This window comes from Mirounga angustirostris, unplaced genomic scaffold (assembly GCF_029215605.1).
Source record: "Mirounga angustirostris isolate CCGP_5_RB_7025 unplaced genomic scaffold, mMirAng1.0.hap1 SCAF_9, whole genome shotgun sequence".
Taxonomy (NCBI): domain Eukaryota; kingdom Metazoa; phylum Chordata; class Mammalia; order Carnivora; family Phocidae; genus Mirounga; species Mirounga angustirostris.
The window spans coordinates 96,489,281-96,515,920 of record NW_026991717.1 but is presented as its reverse complement, the minus strand read 5'-3'; the positions used below and the strand labels follow the sequence as shown (position 1 = coordinate 96,515,920).

The following is a 26,640-nucleotide window of genomic DNA, read 5'->3' as shown; positions in this document are numbered from 1 at the left end:
TGCTCAGGTTTCTCATAGGGTCCCAGTAATGGTTATGTAACTACAACTATAACCATAACCATAACTACAGCTGTATATTTAAATCCAGGTTCTAATCCATGACCACACATTGCAATTCATTGTCATGTCTCTTTAGTCTCTTTTAATATTGGCATTTTTGAAGCGTGCAGGCCTGTTGTTTCTCAGAATGTGCTTCCACATAGACTGTGGCTGTTTCCACTGCAGGCGTGAGGATGTGTCCTCTGGTTCTCAGCAGGAAGTACACCTTGTCAGTGTGGCCCCTAATTGCTGCCCTCAGCTTTGATCTCTTGATCGAGATGGGTCTTCCGGATTTCCCAATTGTAAAGAAACGTTTTCCCTTTTATAGTTAGTGTGTGATCTGTGAGGAGATATGCTGCGACTGTGTGACCACCTTGTGTCCCAACAACTTTCACCAAGTGATCTTTGCTTGAATCGATTATAAGAAGAGTTCTTATAAAATGATGATTTTCAGCAATTCTTTCTGCATTCATTACTTATGGTTTTTCTGTTAAAAAAAACAACACACAACCTTTCCTTCACATACCACCCACCCCACCTCATACACACACTCTTTAGTATCACAGAGAATTTGTGGATTTTTTTTTATTCAACTTGTTACAAACCATCACTGTGATTCTTTGATTCTCAAATGGTCACACATTTGATCCTGCTCCTTTGTCCTGACAGACGCCACTGTTCCTTGAGTACTTCCTTCCTGTGTGTCCCAGCAAAATGTACCAGGCTCATCCTGCCCCAGCTCTGGAATCAGCCATTTTTCCAAGGAGCCCTGGTTCCTTTTAGTGAGAATGAAAGCTGACCTTAAAATGTTGACAAATTTTTTTAAAATGTCCAACACCGTTCAGGCCAAACAGAGCCCATCTGCAGGTAATGTTTGGCCCACAGACTCAGTTTTGGGCCTTTGGATTGTATGGCTTTCACTCTATGCCGATGTTCTCATTAGAGACTGGCAGATCTGGCCCCTTGATGTTCGTCACTAATAGAGAGATGTTGGGAGTTTATGGGAACTGGTTGTCAATAGTGTGGAAGACAAAGCGGAGCATTCCCTTGCCCACAGTGATAGAAACCAAACAAATCCTCCTTATCATCATCTTTCCCTATTTGTTCAACAAGTGGAGACCTGTTTAATTTTATTTTTACAAGATAATGTACTAACTGCAAATAGTAACGGGCTGTTTTGTTTGTTTATTATAAGAATTTTGGGCTTAGCTCACAACTTGTTTATACAGAAAGATTATATTTCTGCTATGTAATGAACCCCTAAGTAATAAAGCTACCAGACAAATACTTGAACAACAAAAGCAGAAGTCAAAAGGCTAGTGGCTCATTACCTTCGTAGAGACACTGAGTTTGTAGGGAGATTAAGCACATACCAGTATGTGTCAGTGTCCTAAATGCTCCTACATACATCCTGTCTACAGCTTAGATTGTAGAAAATGAAATAGCGCAGAGCAGGAGGAGAAAATAAGTGATTTTATAGTGCACATTGATAAAAGATATAATTATGCTATTACTTTTTTGGCCACTTGAATTACTTGTATTTTCAGCAAATGAAATTTATAAGTAGACAAGCTGTGTTACAGATAGCCATTATAAAATAATGAAACTGTTAGGTAGTGCTTTTTATATTGAATGGAAAAGTTTTTAAATGAGCCAGGCTTGTATTTAATTTCCCTTTAAATTTTTTTACTGTTTTAATTCACCTTTTTATTTGGGAGGACTGATGTCTTAGGCACAAATTTGCTTTTACAGGCATATGTTCTTGCTAGTTATTAACCTTCTTTATTACTTATTAACTTTAAAAGCACTGTAGTAAAAATGCTTTTGTATAAAATTACCTGGTTGAAAACTTGGAGCTCAATTCCTCTTTTTGTTAAAATAATGAAAAGTGACTTCTACACCAGTGGAAGTTTATTTGTATAACCCAAACAAGTAATTTATTTCTGTCTGTACATTGCTGCATTAATTTTTGGCTATGCCATTGTTAATTTTCATTTTGACCACATTTGTACTATTGCTTCTTTTCTGGAAATGTTCATGTACTTTATTAGTCAACAAAGCAAATGGAGCATCCACAGTGCACATCCTTAGCCTGTGCTGGGTCTTGAGAAGAATCCAGAAGAGATCTCAGCCGAGGTCTGTGGCCAGAGGACCAGCCTGGTATACTCTGTTCATCCATGTTGTCGACAGGAAACCTACCATAAATAAATGTCATGCCCCTCTCCACCTCTCCACCCATGTACTCTCCCACTTCATATGTCACACCCTTCCCTTCTCTAGTCCCCAAAACAAAACGTTAGCCAGGGTGTCTACCATGGGATTCTTGGCATTTGGAGGAAATACGAGATGAAGACAGCTTTCCTTTACCAAAAGTGCTAAAGAAGGATTCCTCAGCAACACCATGAGGGGTGCAGAATATTTTCCTATAGGCTGGAGATGGTGGTGGTAATTCAGTAGCTTTTTAAATAATGAAAATAGCTCCCCCCGCCCCCGTGGTGATGTATTAACTAGTTCTCTGAAACTAACTTCAAAATATTTATTTTGGTTTTATAATATAGTGAAGACACATAAAGCTTTTTAAAACCATTTGTATGGGGGCGCCTGGGTGGCTCAGTCGTTAAGCGTCTGCCTTCGGCTCAGGTCATGATCCTGGAGTCCCGGGATCGAGTCCCGCATCGGGCTCCCTGCTCGGCAGGGAGTCTGCTTCTCCCTCTGACCCTCCTCCCTCTCATGCTCTCTGTCTCTCATTCTCTCTGTCTCAAATAAATAAATAAAATCTTTAAAAAAAAAAAAAAAACAGATACAAATGCTATCATATTGTATATACATTCTGTAGTTTCCGTTTTACACTTAACACTGTATCTTGGATATCTTTCCAAGTCAACACATATAGATATGCTTTATTCTTTCAACAGCTGCATACTATTTTCTCATTTGAATGTAATATAAAGTCCTACAGTTTATTTAACTAATCACCTATTAATAGACATTTGGTCATCAGGTACACATAAAGCTGTGCAAATTTTTTTTTTTTTTTTTTTTAAGATTTTACTTATTTGCGAGAGAGAGAATGAGAGACAGAGAGCATGAGAGGGAGGAGGGTCAGAGGGAGAAGCAGACTCCCTGCTGAGCAGGGAGCCCGATGTGGGACTCGATCCCGGAACTCCAGGATCATGACCTGAGCCGAAGGCAGTCGCTTAACTAACTGAGCCACCCAGGCGCCCAAGCTGTGCAAATTTGAGAGAATATTGTGAACAGGAAGCATGATTTCCATAAGTAGATAACCGGGAGTGATGAGGAGAGGTCCGATCCTATTTCTTTTTTTTTTTTAATTTTTAATTTATTTATTTGAAAGAGAGAGACACAGTGAGAGAGGGAACACAAGCAGGGGGAGTGGGAGAGGGAGAGGCAGGCTTCCCACAGAGCAGGGAGCCTGATGTGGGGCTCGATCCCAGGACCCTGGGATCATGACCTGAGCCGAAGGCAGACTCTTAACAACTGAGCCACCCAGGTGCCCCGGTCCGATCCTATTTCTGCTCCTGGTTCCCAGACCCATGGATTAGCCACAGAAGACACAGCACCATGTGGGTCAGTGCATATACCCCTAAAGAACTGAAGTACAGATTCCATCATTCTATTATTAGGTTGGCTAGTTGTAGGCGATGAGATATATAGTCGAACTAGTGGATCCCTTGGCCATGTGCTAATTGTCATGTCTCCTTTGCTGTAAAATGGGCCTCTTGGTCTGACGTTGTGTGGACTCCCGTGCCAGTAAAGCAGGCATTCTCTAAGCCCTTGGACTGTGGTGTAGGCAGGAAGGGCAAACCCATATCTAAAGTTAGTATCAATTCCAGTAAGGACTCATCACTACCCTCTTCCCATAGCAGCTGGTCTCCTTCAAGGACAGTGCATATCAGCACCCCAGTATCAGTTTTTGCTCCTGTCAGGTTGTCCTCAGTAGCAGCAGTAGTCAGATCAGCCTTGCAGAGAGGGGGCAGTGCTCCGGGGACATGCACGCCCACCATTCCTGCGGCCATGGCCACCGAGTTCATGGGTCAATCACACAGGCCGGGGTGGCCAAGGACAGAACAGGCTGACACCCACCAGAAAGACATCTCCCGCTGGCTTGCTCGGTGCTTTCTCTGTCATGGATGCTCTCTCTGGTGGGCATGAATATGAAGCCCAAAGACCCTCAAGCTCTGTACTCACTCCCACAAATGCAATGTATGCCTCTTCTCCAAATGATCTTCCAGTCTTGTCCCTTCCAGACTCTTCATCAACTAGACGAGCTATTTGCCACTACCTAGGGGTCCATGTATATCTCGGGTCCTTTCTACCTTTGTACAAAGTGAGCCATCAAGTGCACTGCTTGAAGCTATGCTCAGTGGGAGGATATCCTGTTACCGTTGTCCTTCAAGGCCCCTGCTGAGCAGGGCTACCGTATGGTGGCAGTCCATTTTCAGCTAGTGCCAACATAATGAGCTGATCCATCTGCAAGCTGGACTTGAGGTTTTTCTCCTCCATTACTTGGAAACTCCCATTAAACCATATGTATAAGTTGAAGGACAGGTGACAGAACAATAAAATAGATGACATGGAGAATAGGCCACCTCTTTTCGTTTCGCTTGTTCCCTGCAGACCTGCTTGAGCCTGATCACAAAAGTATAGTTTTCCCCCACACATAGTGGATTGCTGCGACCTCCATGCAGTCTTATGATGTGGATCTCTATTACCCAGTGCCCAAGAGGAAGCTCTTGGTCACATAATCCCTTGATGTCCCGTGATCAGTACTCAGTCTCTATGAGGGGCTCATGAGACAGCAGAAGCTGGACAGCACTAGCATGATTGGATATACTGAATCATACGGCCTGGGTGGTAGGGTAGCTCTGATGTGCTGTAAAGTTGTGCCTTGGGTCCTAACCAATATTGGCAGCCTTCCAAACCACCTGGTAAATTAGAACAGTATTCCCAAGAACTATTCCCTGGTGCACGTGTATAAGATATGCCGCCTCCAGAATCTGAAGAGACCCACCAAATGCAATGCCTTTTTTTAGTGGTGGGTGATACAAGGTGCAACAATTTGTCCTTGACTTTAGAGGGGATGTCCCAGCGTGCCCCAAGCCATTGGACCCCTAGAACGTTACCCATGACATGCCCCAGCGGATTTTCTCCCACTCTCTGGTATACATGTGTCTTAATGGGGCATTCAGAATATTTGTCATTTCCTACTCACCAGGAGGTCCAGTTAACTTGATGTCATCAATACAGTAGATCAGCATGATATTCTATGAAATGTCCAGATGATCAAGGTCCCTTTAGACCATACTGCAACAGAGAGCAAGAGAGTTAACCTAGGCCTTGGGTAAGATGGTGAATGTGAACTGCTGTCCATTCCACAAAAAGTGAACTGCTCTTGATCCTCCTTACTGATAGGGATTGGAAAGAATACATTCATCAGATCAATGATGAATGCATGATCTGACGAATTGCATGTCAGGTGCCAGAGACTGTAGATCTGTTCCAGAAAAGATACCACATCTGGCCCTGCAGTTGCAATTGGAGCTATGATTTGGTTGAGTTTATAGCAGTCTACCAGGAGAATTGAGTGGGGATATGATGTGGACTACCACCCCTGCATCTTTAAGTCTTCAATGGTGCTAATCCATCCTTTACTCTTGAGATGTGGTTTTGCTTCTGATTTGCTGTTTTGGCCAGGGCTGTGCTGGGGGGTGTGCAGTTTCAGAGGCTTCTCTTTGGTCCTTTCTGCCATATTGGCTCTTACTCCACAGGTCGTGGAACCAATGTGAAGATTTGCCAACTACTAAGTGCATCCATCCTAATTATGCACTTGAGAGTGGAGGAAATAACCTCAAGAGTGGATCTTGGGACCCCTTAGGCCCACAGTGAGGCATGACTCTAACCTGGGGCCATGATAGCATTTTGGGTCCTTAGACTTGGTAGCCAGCCACAGCCCTTGAAAAGTCTGAGACTCTCCCTTCCCCAGTCACCCTGATGAATAGCCACAGGTCCCTTTGGGAAAGAATGGAGGAGTAGTTGTGGTGGCGTTGCAGGATGCCTCAGCATGGTGAGTCAGTCAAAAGCACTTTGGTCTACACACTGCCTTAGATCTAGAAACTGGGTGAGAAACTGCAGCGTTCCATCCTGACAGGCGACATCAACCCTCTGCTTGCCATCTCTCCGTTTCTTCCGGTAACACAAGGACCACACCGGCCGGCTGCTCTTCTGTCCCACCTACGAGAACTCCGCAGTGAGTGAGTTCCTGTCTACGTCAGCACGGGTTTCTGGGAAATAAAGCATCTGGCCTCACTTCCCGTGATGGGAGTTACGTATACCTCGCCATGGTCAGCACCTGGTCTCAGCCACTTGGGAATCGCCTCACTCCAACGGGAACCAGAGAGCCGCGTTCCAGGTAGCATCTCCAGCCTACAGAGGACAGCCAGTACTGAGCTTCGCAAAGATGCCGGTGACCTCCTTCCCCGTGCCTTCCTTACTGCTTTCGTGGAGGAAGGAAAGACTGTGGCCAGGGGTCCTTGTCAGTCACAGGAGAGTACTCCCACGTCAATGCATTTCCCCCTCCCCAGCCTTACATGTCACCACTGCCATGGTCTAAGGCCCTCAAGCGTCCTGCTGGTACACATGAGCCAGGGCTTGTAAGCCAGGTGTTTCCTCCTGGGTGAGAGGCACATTGCCTGGCTTGAGCACACTGCCACGTCGTCCTAGTTATACAGGTCTCTGGACCCTGGGAGGAGGTGGGGATAGGATCTAAGGAGGACACGCATCGTCCTCCCCAGAAGACAGCTGCCTCAGTGATATTTCTGGTATTTCCAGGGTCTCTGTATGCGACGAAGTGTTTCACCTACGGCAGAAGCACAGAAGCTGCTCCTCCCAGCCCAGGGGGTTCGGGGAAATGTGGGAGTTTAGGATTCTCAGGCTCATTACCCTAGAGGTGTCTATTCCAGATCTCAGAGCCCCTCTCTTTTCTCACCCGGGCCCTGACTTTGGCAGAAGAGGCCTCTTGAAGCTACCCATTGTCTGCGTCGTGTCTCTGCTACTCTTAGGTCCTAGGCCTGATCTGAGCAGCCTATCCTGTGTCTGCAGGAGCTCAGCGCCTCCTTCAGTACTGCACAGGGGCCTCTCTTACAGCGTGCGGGTGGCTAACCCAAACCTGTCGTTTTCTCTTCTCTTTCTTCAACGACCTGGAGCTCACTCAATAACCCCTGTAATTACCGTTGGCCCCTTGGCCCGGCTACTCCCCTACGACTCACGTGCCCCTGCTACTGTGTGAGCCAACCGCACCGTGTTCAAAACCGCGACTGGCCGGCGACAGCCTTCCCAACTGCGTCCCTGCAGCGCCCCAGGGCTTCCGCTCACCTCACGTACCACCAGCAGTGGGGTCCTGGTTGCCATCTGCCTGGTGATGGATCCGGTTCCAGAATCCCATTCTGAAGATGCACTAGCTAAGACCACTTCTGGTACCAATTGTCTTAGGCTGTGCACCTCCTTTAAAGTAAAGTCTGAGACAAGGGATCACACACTAGTAGTTTATTTTGGGAAGTGATACCGGGGAGCTGGAGTAAGGGACAGGAGAGAAGGAAATAGGGAAGGAGGCAAAAGCAACGCAGGGGACAACAGGGACTCAACGTGCTAGGGCTCTTGAAGGAGCCTGAGGACAGAAGAGAGGAGCATTTACCCACCACTTCCTGCACGCCCCCCCCCCCCCACCGCCGTGCTTCAGGATTCCCCCCTGGAGCGCTAACTCCTGCAGGTTAGAATCCTCTACCAGCTCCCTGGACCTCAGCACCCAGAAGCCCCCTGGGGCAGAAGGCAAAAGACACACAGTGCAGCTGAGAGGAGGGGCTGTTGAGCATCCACCTGGAAGCTGCTTGCTAGGCAACGGTTAGATTAAAAGATGGGCTGACACTGACCTCCTTGCTGTTCACAAACATTCCAGGCAGGGTTCCACGTGAGACCCTTAGGACCCGTAGATCCTTCTGCCTGGGGTATTTTTCTGGCCGTCTCCATGGCTCTTACCTTCTTCAGATCTTTTTTCATTTGTCACCTTTGGTGTGAGGTCTTTCCTGATCACCCTGTTGTAAATTGCACCCCCTTCCACGCTACTGTGCCCCCCCTACCTTTCCATGAGACTTATCACCAGCCAGCGTGCTCAAACATAAGCTCCCTGAGAGCAGAGATTTCTGTTAGCCCTGTTAAATATTGTAATCCCAGAGCTTAGAATAATGTCTAGCACGACGTAGGGCTCAGCATATGTTTTTGAATAATAATATATTTAAAAATGAATCCATGAAAGGGACGCCTGGGTGGCTCAGTTGGTTAAGCGACTGCCTTCGGCTCAGGTCATGATCCTGGAGTCCCGGGATCGAGTCCCGCATCGGGCTCCCTGCTCGGCAGGGAGTCTGCTTCTCCCTCTGACCCTCCTCCCTCTCATGCTCTCTGTCTCTCATTCTCTCTGTCTCAAATAAATAAATAAAATCTTAAAAAAAAAAAAAATGAATCCATGAAAATAGAACTTTTTCATAGTTTTTCAAAAACTTTCTATTTTCATATATATTTTTAAAATTTTTATTGTCGAAATATAGTTGGCTTACAATGTTATATTAGTTTTCGGTGTGCAGCGTAGTGTGATTCATCAATTTCATACGTTACTCAGTGCTCCCCACAGTAAGTGTGGTCATCACACAGCGTTCTTACAATATTATTGACGAGGGGCGCCGGGGTGGCTCAGTCGGTTAAGTGTCCGACTCTTGATTTTGGCTCAGGTCATGATCTCAGGGTCATTGCACTCAGTGTAGAGTCTGCTTAAGATTCTTTCCCTCTCTCTGTGCCCCTCTCCAGCCCCTGACCTCCACTCCCTCGCTCGCCCTCTCTCTCTCAGTAAAAAATAAATTAAAAAAAATTTAAAATATTAACTATATTCCATATGCTGTACTTTTAATCTCTGTGACTCACTTATTTTATAACTGAAGTTTGTACCTCCTAATCCCCTTCACCTATTTCTCTCATCCCCCCCTTTTTAATATATTTTTAATAAAATTACTCAGTAGCTTCTATTTTCATGTTTTTATAACGTTACTCAGTAACTTACCTTCTTTTTTTGTATTTTTTATTAAAATTTAAATTCAATTAATTAATATGATGTATTATTTGTTTCAGGGGTACAGGTCTGTGATTCCTCAGTCTTATACCCAGTGCTCATTAAAACACATACCCTCCCCATAACTTACCTTCTTTGTTCAACAATACATTATTGTCATTGGGCCAATAGATAGATCTCTGTTAATTTTGTTCTTTTTAATAGTTGCATAGTATTCAATATTTCATGCTTTAAATGTACCACAATTTATTTTGCCATCCTCTTTATCAAAGGATGTTTGTGTTGTTTCTAATTTTTTGCTTTTACAAACAATGCTGCAATAAATATCTTTGTCCATATATCTTTATGCAGTGGTGCTTTTATTTATGTAGGGTATATTTCCGGAAGTGGTGTGCTGGGTAAGATGGGAGCTCTGTGTGTGTTTCAATGCACTTTATTTTTTAGAAGAGTTTTAGATTTACAGAAAAATTGAGAAGATTGTGCAGAGAGTTCCCATATACCCTGTGCTCAGTTCCACCTGTTATTAGCATCTTACATTAGTATGGTATGTTTGTTATAACTAATGAACCAGTATGACATGTTATCATTAATTAAAGTCTGTACTTCACTCACATTTCCTTAGTTTTTATATAATGTCCTTTTTCTGTGCCAGGATCCCATCTAGGATACCACATTATGTTGAGTTGTCGGTGTCCCTCGGCTCCTCTTGCCTGTGACCATTTTAGATTTTCTGTGTATTTAATGGCCATGATAGTTTTGAGAAGTACTGGTCAGGTATTTTATCGCATTCTGCTTTCTTTCTTTCTTTTTTTTTAAGATTTTATTTATTTATTTGACAGAGAGAGACACAGCGAGAGAGGGAACACAAGCAGGGTGAGTGGGAGAGGGAGAAGTAGGTTTCCCGCCGAGCAGGGAGCCCGATGCGGGGCTCGATCCTAGGACCCTGGGATCATGACCTGAACCCAAGGCAGACGCTTAATGACTGAGCCACCCAGGCGCCCCTCACATTCTGCTTTCTAACAGAGGATTCCCCAACCTCCTAAATGTTTTTTTTTTTTTAATTTGGATACATTAAGGTTCACTCTTTGTGCTGTAACGTTCTGTGGGTTTTGAGAAATGTATAATGTCACGTATTCTCCATTACAGTATCAGGCAGAATAATTTCACAGCCCTAAAAATCCTGTTTCACGTGTGCCTTTTCCCCCCCATGTCTCTGAACTCCTGGCAATCACTGACCTTTTTACTGTCCCCACAGTTTTGCTTTTTCCAGAGTGTCGTATAATTGAAATCATACAATATGTCATCTTTTCAGACTAGCTTCTTTCACTTAACAATATGCATTTAAATTTCATACATGTCTTCTCATGGCATTATAGCTCATTTCTTCTTATCACTGATTAATATTCCATTCTATGGATGGAGCATAATCTTTTATCCTTTTGCCTAAAGGAAGACAATCCGTTTGCTTGCAATTTTTGGTGATTATAAATAAAGCCGTTCTAAACGTTCATGAGCAGGTTTTTATGTGGATATAAGTTTTCAGATCATTTGGGTAAACACCTAAGAGTATGAATCATGGATCATATGGTACAACTATGTTTAGCTTTGTAAGAAACTCCCAAACTGTCCTCCAGAGTGGCTGTGCCATCTTGCATTCCCACCAGCAGTGAGTGCGTTCCTGTTGCTCAGTATCATCATCAGTGTTTGGTGTCATCAGCTGTTTTGGGTTTTAGCTTATTCTAATAGGTATGTAACGGTATCTCGTTGTTTCTATAATTTGCAGTTCCCTAGTGAAAAAATATGTTGATCATCTTTTCATATGTTTATTTCCCATCTGTTTTTTAATTTTTTTTATTATGTTCAGTTAACCTCTGTATAGTACATCATTAGTTTTTGACATAGTGTTCAATGATTCATTAGTTACGTATAACACCCAGTGCTCATCACAACACGTGCCCTCCTCAATGCCCATCACCCTGTATTTCCCATCTGTATCTCTTCTTTGGTGAGGTGTCTACTCAGATCTTTGGCCCATGTTTTTTGGGTGTGTTGTTTTAATAAATACTGCTAGTAACTTTCCCTAAAAGTCTAACCAGCCAAGTGTGAGAAGATCCATTTCTCTATATCCTTGGCAACACTGGATGTTACCAATTTGTGAAATGTCTGTCCATTAGGAAAAAGAGTCGCTTCACATTCTTGCTCTGATTTGTCCTTCTCTGACTACTAGTGAGATTGAATATCTTTTCATGTCTCTGGATCATTTATATTTCCTCTTCTGTGTACTACCTGCTTATTATATCTTTTGCCCATTTTCCCACTACGGTGTCTTTTTCTTCATAGTACATGAAGTGTCTTTGTAATAGTAGGGCTGTAGCCCTTTATTTGTTGTAACAAGTATTTCCCTGCCTATTATTTGTCTTTTGACATTGTTTCTAGTGTTTTTGTTTTTCGTTTTTTACCAAACCAACATTATTTTATTTTTTTTATTAAGGTAAAATACACATAACATAAATGTTACCATTTTAACTATCTTTAAGTGTATATATATATATATATATATACTTCAGTGACATTAAGGGCATTCACACTGGTGTGCAACCATCACCACCATGCAGCTCCAGAACTTTTTTTTAAAGATTATTTATTTACTTTAGAGAGAGAGCAAGAGTGCATGTGCACGATGGGGAAGGGACAGAGGGAGAGAATCTTCAAGCAGACTCCCTGCTGAGTGTGGAGCCAAGCATGGGGTTCAATCCCACCACCCATGAGATCATGACTTAAGCCAAAACCAAGAGCTGGCTACTTAACCAACTGAGCCACCCAGGCGCCCCTGTAGCTCCAGAACTTTTGTCATCTTCCCAACATTATTTTATTCTTCTGTGGCCAAACTTGCCTATCTTGTCTTTTTTCTTCTAGAGCTCTTGTTTTTTAGGATGCTTTCTTCCATCCTAAAGTCATAGAAAGTTTCTCCTAAAATTTTTTCTAGTATTTATAGTATTTTATACTAAAATTTTTTAACATATCTGAAAATTATTCTTATATATAAGGTGGTAAGATATGGTTCTCATTTTCCTAATGGGTAATCAGTTTTCCCAGAATCAATTTTAAATAAAGTACATTGTTTTCAATTGTATTGAAGTACTACTTTGGTCATATGTCAATTTCCCTTAAATACATGGATCTAGTTCTAGACTCTGTACTGCTTCTGTTTGTTCATTTCTTTGTCAATAGCCTGCTGGCCTGGTCATGATGATGCTGCTGATGATGATTATAGGCACTTTATTGAAAATTTTGCCATCTGGTAAAGCTAGTTGCCCCAACTGTTTTTTTCCTTGGCAGTTTTAAAACAGTTATAGTTCTGTATGAACATAAAAGGCATTTTATCTAGTTAAAAAAAAATATCCTTTTGGATTCTGATTGGAATTGCATTATATCTACATATTATTTTTAGAACTGACCTTTAAAAAATTTTTTAAAAGATTTTAATTATTTATTTATTGGAGGGAGAGAAAGTACGGGAGTGGGGTGAGGAGCGGAGGGAGAGGCAGACAGACTCCCCACTGAGCAGGGAGCCCGACGAGGGACTCGATCCCAGGAGTCTGGGATCACAACCTAAGCTGAAGGCAGATGGCCAACCGACTGAGCCACCCAGGTGCCCTTGAACTGACTTTTTATGATATGAATTCTTCAGTGGCATTATTTTATCAGGACCGTACCTATACTTTGAAAGTTCTTAAATGGGGTTAAGGTGAAATTTAGAGCTTCTTTCTGAGTCAAAAACAAATTGGGTACATCTGCTGTTAACTCTTACATTGAGTTTCATGATGTATTTGAGAGCATTCATCGCAGGGGAAGGGAAGAGTGATAGGAAATATGAAGAATTCGATTCTTTCTCTTCTTCTTAGTTTGGACGAGCTCCCAACCTTGCTGGATCTCACGTGCTTGACAGGGTCATAATATGCTGATCTGGGAATCCCTGGGAAGTATTAAGGGTTAATTATTATAAAGGGGGGGCATCAGTTTTTTCCATTCTGTGTGAATGTTAACTGATAAGAGATTTCTGCAAATGTGTCTAGGTAACTAAGACCTAGAGTCAAGTTCAAGAATTGTAATGGCCTATAAAAAACATCTTACTAAAACAGCTCCTGCTTTCTAAAATTTAATCCCTCTCCTTTTATTATTTATCACAGTTACGGGAGAAGAACGATTTTGAAAGGAAAACAGGATATGATCATGGAGAAAATAGTCTGTTGCTTTTGTCTGAAGCACAGACAGGGTAAATATCCCCCCAGTTGCCCTGCAAAGAATAAGAATCCTTGAAAACCAGGGCGCCTGGGTGGCTCAGTCGGTTAAGCGTCTGCCTTCGGCGCAGGTCATGACCTCAGGGTCCTGGGATCGAGCCCTGCATAGGGCTCTCTGCTCAGCAGGGAACCTGCTTCTCACTCTATCTCTGCCTGCCGCTCCCCCTGCTTGTGCTCTCTATCTAAATAAATAAATAAATAAATAAATAAATAAATAAATAAATAAAATATTTTTAAAAAAGAATGTTAAAGATCAACTTTATTAAAAAAAAAAAAGAATCCTTGAAAACTTGAAGGGTAGGAGAGACCATGGATATAACGGTCTGTATACTGGTTAATCCAGAAACATGTGACCACTGAGGACTAGGGTAGGGTAGAGGTCACAAACCCGCTACCTGCAAGGGCCAGACAGGTGCGGGAGAAATGCTTCACTTCTGCAAATACATATACTTTTTCTTATTTGCCTTGAAATAAGCAGTCATTTCATTTCTTCTTCTTCTTCTTTTTTTTTTTTTTTTTATATTTTATCCATTTATTTTTTTGAGAGAGAGCACGAGTGGGGGCTAAGGGGCAAGAGAGAGGGAGAAGCAGACCACCTGCAGAGCAGCTCTGGTGTGGTGTGGGGCTCGATCCCAGGACCCTGAGATCATGACCTGAGCCAAGGCAGACACTTAACTGACTGGGCCACCAGGTGCCCCTGCAGTCATTTCTATTGCGTGTACATTTTTCTACTTTTGATAGAAACACAGGTACTTTAAATATCTCACTTTTACCTCTCAGATAAGAAAACTAATCATGCAAGAGTGATGATAAAGGACAGCTTTCACTTGGCCTTAGTGTTGGGGAGTGGTAGGGAGTGGTGGGGACTGCAGTGAACTAAGCACATGGGCCTTATCTACAGGGAACAGATGTGTCTTGGCCCTAGCTCACTGATGCCACCGTGTGCAGGCCCCATGTTGCTAGATCTGCAGCGTTTTCAAGAGAATCCTGGTAACAGGGTTTTAAGGTAACATTTCCTGATCTGAAATGTTGGCAACTAGTACAAAATTCTTCAGAGTGCTGTGGCCAAGCATTTGACCTTGGAGGATGTAGAAGACTGTGCTTATCACAACAGATGGGTGGTCAGTGTAGACATAGGGCCAATGACGAGACGGAGGAAGCTGGCCAAGAAGGATACGTAGCATTCTCTGCTCTGTGGGGGAAACCAAGTAAAGGTCAGGTTAAATGCAGCTGACAAAAATGGAGTCCTTTTTTCAATGGCAGAGAAAATGCTTCTCTTCACAGCATATTATGAAACGCCAATGTTCAAAACAGAGAGAAAAATAAAAGGGAAGCCAAAATAAAATAGCATCAACAAAGGTGGCGACTTTATCCATGAGAAACTAGATCCGAGTCTGAGCAGGCCAGCCTTCTACATATGGAATAACTAAAGGCTGGTGTGGCCGGACTGCTAAGAACCACTGAAATCCTCAGGATTGGGCCAGCACAAATCATAATGCCGACAAATCAGACCAGGCCTGAGGCTTTGGCTTTCATCCACTCATAAACAGGAAGGAATTATAATTAAAAGAGCCCTGAACTATATCACTGTAGTAGATATGGCAATTTAACCTGTTTTATTAAAATTACTTGTATGTATAATAAACATGTCAGTGGACTGTCCATCCATCTCCTCATCTAATTCCTCTGTATGTCCCTAAAGAAGCCCATTCAGTATTGAAGTAGAAGTATCCAAATCCTTGTGAATACAAACTTTCACAATATTGGAGCTGTTATCAAACCCTCCAGGCTACCAATTGCAAACTGGTTTCAGGACTGACTAGAGATGTCTCTCTGAGTCCTGCCCCCGAGATACGGGGATGTCAACAGAGAGCGACGGAGAAGGTTGAGATGCTAGATACATAGGACCTGGCTCCTGGTCTCAGTCCTGCACTGACCCTGCTTCCAAAGTGCTCACACGGCCGCCTGGGGAAGCCCACAGGGTGCCCCTTAGGCCTCTCCCCGCTTGACCTTCCAGCAGCCTCCATCACCAGGGCCACTTCCTCCTTCCATGATATGCCCATCCCTCATGCTCTGCTGTCTTCTCTCTTATCTAGAGGGACTTTCTTCTTTCTCCTCTGGTTCCTCCTCACCATACCTCTGGTGCTGAGGTTCCATGGGCCTCTTCCTTTCTCGCTTGCTCTACTGGGAAATCACATCTCCCCATGGCTTTACTTACACCCATGCTGACTCCCCAGCTTTTATCTTCAGCTCCAACTCCAGCCAACCTGACAACTCTCCTTTGGCATCTCAGAGTGCCCACCAGCCCAATCTGCCCAAAACAGTAGTTTCGTCCCCCCAAAACCTGTTCCTCCCCTCAGTGATGGCACCACCATCTGCCCCATTATACAAACCTCTGGTCATTCTTAACACCTCCCTCTCCCTTATCCCTCACCTCTGGTCCATCACCACATCCTGAATATTCTAATAATAAAATACATCTCCCAACAGTGCCTTTCTCACCATCTCCCTGCCTCTGCCTGGTTCAAGCCACCATTGTCTCTCAGCTGTCCATGGGCTCTGCCCTGGTCTCCTCTCACCATATTGCCTCCTCCAAGCCATTCTGTATCCAGCCCCTGTAGTGAGCTTTAAAAAACCCAAATGGGGGACGCCCGGGTGGCTCAGTCGGTTAAGCATCTGCCTTCAGCTCAGGTTATGATCCCAGGGTCCTGGGATCGAGTCCCACATCGGGATCCCTGCTCAGTGGGGAGCCTGCTTCTCCCTCTGCCTGCCAATCCACCTGCTTGTGTGCTCATTCTCTCTGACAAATAAATAAAATATTTAAAATAAAAAAATAAATAACCTAATGGTATTATCATATCACATCTTGCTAAAATTCTTTCCAGTAGCTTCCCATTACACTTGGGATAAAGTGTAAATTTCTTAGCATGGCCCTCAAGGTCCCACAAGACTCAGCTTCTGACTGTCAAACTGGCCTCAGTTCCATGCACTTGACCCTCAAGCCACGCTGTCTTTCAGTTCCTTAAATAGCCTAAATCCCCTTCTGGCCAGGGCCAGTTCTCTGCCTGGAAATCCGCCTCTACCACCACTCCTGACCTTGGTCTATTCAGACCTTTCTCACCCTCCAGGACTCAGCTCAAGGCCACTTCCTCAGGGATGATTTCTCTGAGGTACCCTCATCTATATGCAGAGCTCTTCATGCCACTTCTTTGTGTAATGCCTGGGTCTTCTGTCCCATTTACCAATGTGCCTCGAGTGCCTAGAGCAGTGCCTGAAGCAGAGCAGGTGCTCTGTAGATCTTTGTTGAATAAATGAACATTAGCTGGGAATGACTTCCAGATATCTGCTGCTCTGGAATGTGTTCTAGTCACCCAGAATCCTGGCAACCTAGAGACAGTTAATAATTTAAAGTATTTATGATTTAATATTTATAAGTCCTAATTAGAATTTAGTCTTAGTGATCAATTTTTCTAAATTAAATTTGTCCTGAAAATAAGTGGAGAAGTAAGTTATCGGCCATTTTCAATGATATACAAGTTATCTGGTGGAGGGGGTTAGGAGAGACAAGTGTTTTGTTTTGTTTTGTTTTGTTAAGATTTTATTTATTTATTTGACAGAGAGAGACACAGCGAGAGAGGGAACACAAGCAGGGGGAGTGGGAGAGGGAGAAGCAGGCTTCCCGCGGAGCAGAGAGCCCGATGCGGGGCTCGATTCCAGGACCCTGGGATCATGACCTGAGCTGAAGGCAGCCGCGTAACCGACTGAGCCACCCAGGCACCCTGAGACAAGTGGTTTAAAAGTCATGTGACCCGTATTGCCGGAAGCAATTTGATGATCTACATCACCAACCTTAAATGTCTATATGAACCTCAGAGCTGGCTGTGGGATGGTAAAAAGTACTCTCCTGCTCCTGACAGAGCTGTAAATATGTATGATCCTTTTGAAAAGCAATTTAGCCATCTCTAGAGCCATAAAGTTGTATTTCTGGTGCTTCTGGATGGTGCCTACCTAACTTCCTCAAGGAGATCGTCCCTGGACCACCCACCATCCGCAAACTGGGCACCCTTTACCTTGTTTTTTGTGACATTTATCATATCTGTAATTATTTGTTCAATTATCTACTATCCCTCTTAGGTTCTAAACTCACGAGGGTAGGGGCAGGACTGGCTTTATTTGTTTCTATATCCTTCGGACTTTATCTTATGCATTAAAATAAATAAATATTTGTTGAATACACTGAATAGAGAAAATCATCCTGAATAAAAATAGCTCTAGCTCCCAATAATGATATTAGCAGTTATCCTTCACGGAGAGGTCACTACGTGCGCGACACTCTTGAGTACCCTCTATGTGGCACGCTCACCGCAGCCCTCCTCCTGCTCCCACAGATGGAAGTGGAGGCCCGACATGCTTCAAAGTTAAGGTCAACCGGCGAGGAAGTGGTTCATCAACACTTTTACTTACAACAGCCACACACTGGAAAGAATCTCACATGTTATTTGAATAGAATATTTTACAGTTCCTAGGGTTCAGGTTTTCCAAAGGTGCGTAGTCATAGAAAGAAGGGGTAGCGGGGCGCCTGGGTGGCTCAGTCGTTAAGCATCTGCCTTCCGCTCGGGTCATGATCCCGGGGTCCTGGGATCGAGCCCCGCATCGGGCTCCCTGCCCGGCGGGAAGCCTGCTTCTCCCTCTCCCACTCCCCCTGCTTGTGTTCCTGCTCTCGCTATCTCTCTCTCTCTGTCAAATAAATAAATAAAATCTTAAAAAAAAATTTTTTTTAAACGAATCTAAGATTTGACGTCTGGACCTATGGATAGCACTGTTTCAGAGCCTGAAAAGAAAACCTCTGCTTTCTGCTAAGTCTGTCTTCATGCTGCCACTTAGCCCCCTCAGACTGGTTGTTCGCTGTTTGAGACATCAAAGCCGACGCGATTCTTCGGTTTAAGACAGTGGTCAGATCTGTCCTACTATTCTGGAAAATGTTAGCTCAGGCTAAAAGTTTCCAGGTATGTTACCCTAAACGTGGCGTTTTGTAGCTGCAAGTGCCCTGTTCCGAGGCCCACACGTGACTAACAGCCTGTAGGGTATCGTGGCCGTTTTATATTTGTTTCATCCAGTGTAGTATGTAGAGGAGGAATTTCACAACTTGAAGACACAGAGGGCTATTACAAAGAAAATGAGAAAATAGCTGTCTTCTGTATTTCCCTTGCTGGCTGCTTCTCTTCTTGATGCCCCCACCAATGTGATCCAGCAGGCCGTTCATCTTCACTTTTTCTCCTAACTCCTCTTACCTCTTATGAAGTTATCTGCTTGTCTGTGATCAGTACCTCTGGCTACATATTGAATCGCCTGGAGAATTTTGAGGAAAAAACCCAGATGCCTGGCCCCTACTTAAGACCAATTCAGGGTCTCTGGAGATGGGGTGTAAGCATCTGTAGTTTCTAGAAGTCCCCCTGAGACCTAGGACAGGTTATCTATGGCTCTTTGGCTGCATAACCTCCCCCGCACTCAGTAGCTCTGAACAAGAGTGATGTTTTATTTCTCACAATTCCGTGGCTTGCTGGAGTGTTCCTTCAGCTGGCCTTGCCTGGGTTCACTCTTGCAGCTGAATGTAGCGGGGGGTCGGCTGGGGGCTGAGCTTAACCAGGACACCTGGGCCTCCCTCCCCTTGGGCTCCTTCATCCTGGGCTTTTTTTTTTTTTTTTTTAAAGATTTTATTTATTTATTTGAGAGAGAGAGAATGAGAGACAGAGAGCATGAGAGGGAGGAGGGTCAGAGGGAGAAGCAGACTCCCCGCCAAGCAGGGAGCCCGATGCGGGACTCGATCCAGGGACTCCAGGATCATGACCTGAACCGAAGACAGTCGCTTAACCCACTGAGCCACCCAGGCGCCCCATCCTGGGCTTCTTCAGGGTGGAATCTGGGGTGGGGGTGTCTCGTGCTTTGCTTTGACTGCTAGAATTGGGCAGCAGTGATGTCATCTGGTGTCCTCTTTTGTTTCTTAGACGGCTGTCGGAAGGCCTTCATGCCCTGAAGAAATTTAATCATTTTGACTCTTCGCAATAATTCGTTTGCCTAATTGTCGTGTTTCTGATAGGATTACGGACAGAAGGGTCCAGGAAGCTAAGTACAAGATTTAGCCTTGGCAACACAACATGGATTCTGACCTTTTTTCTTTTTCTCTAGATAACACACCTTCAGGCACATCAGCTTAGAGAGTCTTCCTCATTCTTCTGCTTTCAAATGTTTCGTCAACCTAGGAAACACAATTTACTCATTCATTCCCAAATAATTATCGAATGCTTATTATGTGCAAGGTCCTGTGCTGGGGGTACAGCCACATCCTTTTGAGGAAACAAGAGAATCCTGAGGTCATGATTCTTATTTTCAGTGGTTTATATCTCTTGTATCTATTGACAGCAGAGGACATTGAAGAGTCAAAAGAACGATTGCTGGGTAATTCCAGAGGATTGCCAAGGAGACCTATTTCAGGGGAGCTATGAGATGTACAGGGACATTGAACCAGCCTGGGGAGGAGATCCGGGGACCCCTCTTTAGGCAGGGACATTTGATCTGAGCCTTAAAGGATGAGTTTACATTAACTAGAAATTGCCCCGGATTTTTCATTCTCCTTTCTTTTCCAGAGTTCTCATCTCTCTCTTTGCCTTCACCAACCACCTGGGTGAGGCTGTAATCATTTACAAGCTGCTAACAAAGAGCTCCTTGAGAGAAGTAAGATCATACTGCTTGTGGTTTCCTTCAACCCAGGACAAGAAACTTCCTAAAGGACAAATTGCTCTCTTTTTCTTGAATCGGAATCAGAGAAAGCTATCCATCACAGCCCCAGCCTAGCAAACCTTGGTTTTTTTGTCTTTTCAGCAACTAAAGCACCCGAACCTCGTGAACCTTATCGAAGTCTTCAGAAGGAAGCGGAAGCTTCACCTGGTATTTGAGTACTGTGACCACACGGTTCTCCACGAGTTGGACAGACACCAAAGGGGGTGAGTGATCATTCCTTACGCACAAAACACAGGAGCGCACACCGGGATTTGCGAGGGAAGATGAGCAGTGGCCCTTTTGCAGACCCGGCAAGAGCGGGTCATGTTTGCACGGCTGGGCCCGACAGCGGAAGGGTTACTGAAAAGGTTGGGAAAGAGATCGTAACTCATCATGTTCACGAAGAAACAGCAGCATAATTAGGCTGAACTTGATTTCTTCGTTATGTTATCTGTGTCTCTGAGAAAGAAAAGGAAGGCTATTGGTTAGTGGCGCCTGATTAGGGAAGGGCAAGGACTTGGAGAGTGAAAGCAGGAGTCCAAAGACAGCAACCAAGAGGAGGTTTCAGGCTAGAACAAACGTGGCATTTCACCTGGAGCGATCTGGGCGTCTGGTCTGTTGTATCGGTCAGGAATTCCTTGGTGACAAGGGACAAGAGCCCACTGAGGCAAGCGTAGGTGAAGGACTGTGACGGTGGCCGTGACTGGGAAGGATGGGGAGATTCTGGAGGCTCTGATGATCTTGTCACACATCCCTCTGCAGTGCAGGCAGCTGCTTTGTGTGCATTACAAGAAGGCTTGGTGAGCAGGCAGAGCCTTTGTCTGCAAAAAAAAAAGGGGGTGTGTGCTCTTTCCTCTGGTTGAAGGTAGCCCCTTGCCAGAGTGAGCGGGGCGCAGGCTGGTTTCGGCGCCCACCCACTCCTCCTTGGCTGGATGTTTTAAAGGCAGAGCACCATCGGTGGTGGATTTTTTTCTCTCTCAACTCTGCTCTATGCTGGCTTCGTTCTGCCTTGCCGATGAGTCTTATAAGGTGGATGTGGGAGGGTATGTGTATGTGGCATGTGATGGAAGGGAAAAATCTGAACTAGGAAGCCTGGCCGCAGGCTTTCTTCAACCTATGTAGCCACTCGAGAGGAAAGTCCTAGAAGAAGGTAGCATCTGCTTATATAAAGTCCAGTGGAAAACTCTGCCTCAGGTCAGGTGATGCAGCTATCCCTGGGGCCAATCGCTGTGGCCAGATGGAGAGGCTAGAATGATGAGCAGGCCCTGGAAGATATAATGCAAAGTGGGTCAGTCAAAGATGACTTCCTGGAGGAAGTGGCCTTTGAGTTGAATGGCGAGGAGACTTAAAACAAGTGAGCAGTGAAGGATATCTCATCCTCTCCTTTTGCTGGGCTCCTGGGAGCCCCGCTTTGGCCGGGGACAATATGCAGAGTGGCGTTGGATATCAGAGTGGTGGCATGCCACCCCATTCCATCTCACATTCACACTCCGGTGGCTGGAGGCCCCGGCTCTTTCAACAATGCCTTCAAGCCCTGGCCGAGAGCTTGCTGTTTGCCATGCGGGGGTACTTACGTGATCAGCCGTGATATCCAGGCAAATGGGATTAAAGTGGCTTGTGGTTTGTAAGTGACCACGGCACAGGCTTTTGGTGTTAATTTACGCAGCCAGAGAGAGCCAAGAGAACAGACACCTCCCTTCAGAAAGTCACTGATACGGAGAAATTGTGTTCAAGGGAGAAAACATTTAGTATGTTGATATTTGCTATTTTGACAGCTTGCAACTGACACTTCAATTAAACCTATTAGTATGAATTAGTCCTGGCTATGTGGTACTAGGGAGATGTTGCAGGGCATTTGGTTAATCATGTAGATTGAGTCACTTGGAAACACGGATTAGTGGGGGGCTAAAAGCAAGTGGGAGTCAGTTCTTTTTTGGCACAGAGTTTGCGCAGAAGGAAAAAAGGACAGGATGAGGCGTGATTAGAGTTTTGAAAGCAGATTTTTTTTTAAACTCCACTGGCTAGAATATGTTATATATGTTCCAGGAAATAGAGAAAATAAGATTTAAATTCTAAGCCAGATGATATATATTTATTTTGAAGTTTAAAGACCTTTTTTGTTAGTTTGTGTTTTATTTTATTTAAGATTTTATTTATTTATTTGACAGAGAAAGGAACAGCGAAAGAGTGAACATAAGCAGGGGGGAGTGGGAGCCCCATTGATTCTAGGACCCTGGGATCATGACCTGAGCCAAAGGCAGATGCTTAACTACTGAGCCACCCAGGCGCCCCTGTTAGTTTGTTTCAAAAATAAAAGTCACTGGGGACGCTGGAGTGGCTGAGTATCTTAAGCGTCTGCCTTCGGCTCAGGTCGTGATTCCGGGGTCCTGGGATGGAGCCCCGAATCAGGCTCCCTGCTCAGTGGGAAGTCTGCTTCTCCCTCTGCCCCTCCCCCTGCTCGTACTTTCTCTCTCTTAAATAAATAAAAAAGCCAACAAAACAAAACAAAACAAAAAAAATAGAAGTTACTTTCCATTATGCTGAATATTTGGCAATACTCCAATCTATTTTAAATGCTATTTCAAATTTTTGCTTGTCATCCTTAAGGAATAAATGTCATTAAACTGTATCAACTAATGATTTTGAAATTCATAGGAACATCTTTTTCAGCTGAGAAATCTCATACTATAAAGTAACACTTTGTAAGCACATTCCCAATAAAAGTGGGTCGGCATCCCGTGTGTGACCTTTGGCAAGATGCTTCTAGGCATTCTCACCTGTGAAAATGAGAGTTTAGGACCGGGTAGAGTTGAAGGGGACTTGCAGGTCTGTGATGCTGTGGCTTGTTGATATAGCCTAGAGGTCAGAAGACTGCTGTTCTCCTTCAGTCTCATGTGTGGTCGGGGCAACAATGTCAACAAGGGCTCAGGTGGGGTCCTCCTTAGGGTGTGGTACGCCTGCCCGGAGAATGTCCTGTGATCGCTTTATTCTAAGTACAGATTTCTAAAATGCAAAGTGGATCATGCCAGTCCTCTACATAAAATCTTGTCATCGCTCCCCAAAACTTATGGATGTGGTCCTAGCAGGGGACATAAGATTGCAGTCTCTCTACAGCCCCATTTCTCATCAGTTTGCCGCATAAAACATGACACTGCCGCCACAGAATCCTTTGCGTTCTGAGCTTCACTCAGGACATGCCGTTTTCTCGTCTGCATTGCCTTTCCTTCTCTACTCTGCCTAGCAAACTCCTGCTTGTCCTTCAGTACAGCTCAAATATGACCCCCTGTGTGCGAACTATTTTAGCGGACACTGAAGAGAGTCAGGAGTTCCTTTCTGTAGCGTCCATCACGTCTTCTGGGATTGTTTCTATTACATACCCCATTTGCAAGGGAAACTATAAAACCTTCAAGGGCAAGGGCTGTGCCTTCCTCCCCTGTGTGTCCCCAGTATCTTCTAGCTTAATTCTTGGCGCTTCTTGGTACATCCCTAATACTTGTTGTTGAATGACCAAAGTTAGCAAACCAGTAAATTGATATTTACAAAATATCAATTTTGTATTTACCCTTCTACAAATGAAGAAGGGTAATGCTAACAGTGTTTTGATGATTTTTCATTTTAAGAGAGTTACTTTGATTAAAAATTCGAAAACCTGCTATTGTCAAAGGAAATTATCAGTACGCTGCTGGAGCAACCTGTCCAGAGGGCAGTTTGGCATTGTGTGTTAAAAGCCTTAGAGAGGGGCGCCTGGGTGGCTCAGTCCGGTAAGCATCTGCCTTCAGCTCAGGTCCTGATCTCTGGGTCCTGGGATGGAGCCCTGCGTCAGGCTCCCTGCTCAGCGGGAAGCCTGCTTCTCTCTCTCTCTCCCTCTGCCCCTCTGCTTCAAAGTTAAGGTCAACCAGCGAGGAAGTGATTCATCAACACTTTTACTTACAACAGCCACAAACTGGAAAGAATCTCACATGTTATTTGAATAGAATATTTTACAGTTCCTAGGGTTCAGGTTTTCTAAAGGTGCGTAGTCATAGAAAGAAGGGGTAGCGGGGCGCCTGGGTGGCTCAGTCGTTAAGCGTCTGCCTTCGGCTCAGGTCATGATCCCAGGGTCCTGGGATTGAGTCCTCACCGCATCGGGCTTCCTGCTCTGCGGGAAGCCTGCTTCTCTCTCTCCCACTCCTCCTGCTTGTGTTCCCTCTCTCGCTATGTCTCTCTCTGTCAAATAAATAAATAAATTAAAAAATCTAAAAATAAATAAATAAATAAATAAATAAATAAACAAACAATACATAAAAATGAAAATAAAAGCCTAAAGAGACATTATCTTAGACCAAGCAATTCTACTTCTAACAATTTACCATAAACGTAATTGAGTACATGCATAAAGGTTTAGTTATCAAAGTGTTTGTTAAAGGATTTATGTGTTTTTTTTAATTTAAAAAATTTTTTTAAGTAAGCTCTGCACCCAACATGGGGCTTGAACTCACGACCCTGAGATCGAGAGTTGCCTGCTCTACTGACTGAGTCGGCCAGGCACAGTGTTAAAGGATTTTTTATAGTGAAAACATTGGAAACACTGAAATGTCCAATAATAGAGGATGGTTAAGTAAATTATGGTATGTCTTTACAATGGAATACAATGGGGCCACTAAGAATCATGCTTATAGATAAAATGTACGTTGAAATAGAAAAATGTTCATGAGTGGTTGCAAAATGAAGAAAAATGCTATAAAAATACATATTAATTTTTATAGAATTTATATATAGATAGAAAAAAGGAAAATAATACCCTATTAATGTTTTAATAGTGATACTTTGAGGTATGATTGTTATATGTATATTTTTAAGATTTTATTTATTTGAGAGAGAGCAGGCGAGCAAGCGAAAGAGAGAGAGCACGAGCGGGGCGGGGGGCAGAGGGAGACGCAGACTCCCCATTGAGCAGGGAGCCTGATGCGGTACTCGATCCTAGGACCCTGGGATTGTGACCTGAGCCTAAGGCAGACGCTTAACCGACTGAGCCACCCAGGCACACTTTATTTATTTATTTTTTTATAGTATTTCCTCCATGTTCCATTTGTCACTATGGTAATTTTTAATCCTTAAAATCATAAAAATAATCCTTGCCAAATCAGACTCAAAGACCTGTCTCTACTTTGAATCTGAAATGGATGTTAATTCATCTCCTTATTATCACATTTGTAACTTCTTGGACTCCTTTAAAATACTTCTGGAGAAGATTCAAATTCCTGTTGCAATAAACAAGCAAGTATGTGCCACCAACTGTGTATCCTGCTGCAGTAGCATAAATACATACCCCTTACTATCCCCAGTGCTGTGCTCATCTTGTTTATATGCCCTCAAAACAAATGTATGACCATTCCTTACCTTCTGCAGAACTTAGTATACATTGTACTCATTACTCTTTCAACTGTTGGTCTCTCCTCTGTCAAGGTTTGGTAAATGGCTAGTTTCCGTACTCCCTTATTTTTCTACCCTTCTGTAAGTGCAACCAGACACAATACTTCACTGATTCTTTTCCGTTACCACTGGGTCCGCCTCTGACTCTCATATCGTTGGTGCAAAGAACATCTGGTGGGAAAAGGTTATTACTGCAAGTTTTTAGTTTCTGTCCGTGGAATTCCACAACTTTTATAAAACACTTAAAATCTCTCTTTTTTAGATTGGAAGTGATATATTGTTTGTTCCGATAATGTTTCGAGCAACACAGAAACATAGAAATAAATAAAATTAACAGGTTGAGAATTATTTTCTAATTATTTTTCTTTGCATTTGTCTGTATTTAAATAGATTGTATTCTACATCATATAGTTATGCATTTTTTAAAGTGTATTCAGGAGCTGTCTCCCGATTCAAACATACCTACTTTTATATTTTTAAAATGGCTGCATGGCAGTCCATGGTACAAATATACCACAGTTTCTTTATTCAGCCCCCCACTGATAAATATGTAGATTGTTTCTAGTTTTTCTTTATCACTAACAAGACTACAGTGAACAATCACTTGCATAAACATTTCCATAGGATAAATTCCCAAGAACATATTATTTCTCTGGGAGCTTGGCCAGTCCTTCCTTCCCCGTCTTTGTTGTAGCCTTGTGGAGAAATGAATGTTGTTTGTCTTCTTGGACTGTCTCAAGTATTAGAAGAGCAGTAGCGGGAAGGATGGCTGAAGTGCTGAGAATGCCAGAAAGAGACCTATATTCTCTCTTCATCATCTCTCCCATCTCTCATGTACCTGAAGATGTTTTTAAAAATCAGTTTGATCTCTTCATTATCACACAGCAGTTGTTTATGTTTCTCTCATTTCAATTTTATAATTAGGACATTAGGGTCACAGTATAAGCTTCCCCCAAAATCTTCTAAAGGAGAGACAGA

General features: G+C 43.7%; 1 protein-coding gene across 6 annotated transcripts in view; it reads left to right on the top strand.

Annotated features, from left to right (window-relative positions):
• Positions 1 to 26,640, top strand: part of CDKL1 (cyclin dependent kinase like 1) — a 61,406-nt gene that overhangs the window by 15,317 nt on the left and 19,449 nt on the right. For all 6 annotated transcript variants that reach the window (XM_064571028.1, XM_064571027.1, XM_064571029.1 and 3 more), the window contains one exon: positions 20,353 to 20,474. In XM_064571028.1, the coding sequence (XP_064427098.1) occupies positions 20,353 to 20,474 (122 nt within the window). The remainder of the gene's footprint in view (positions 1 to 20,352; positions 20,475 to 26,640) is intronic.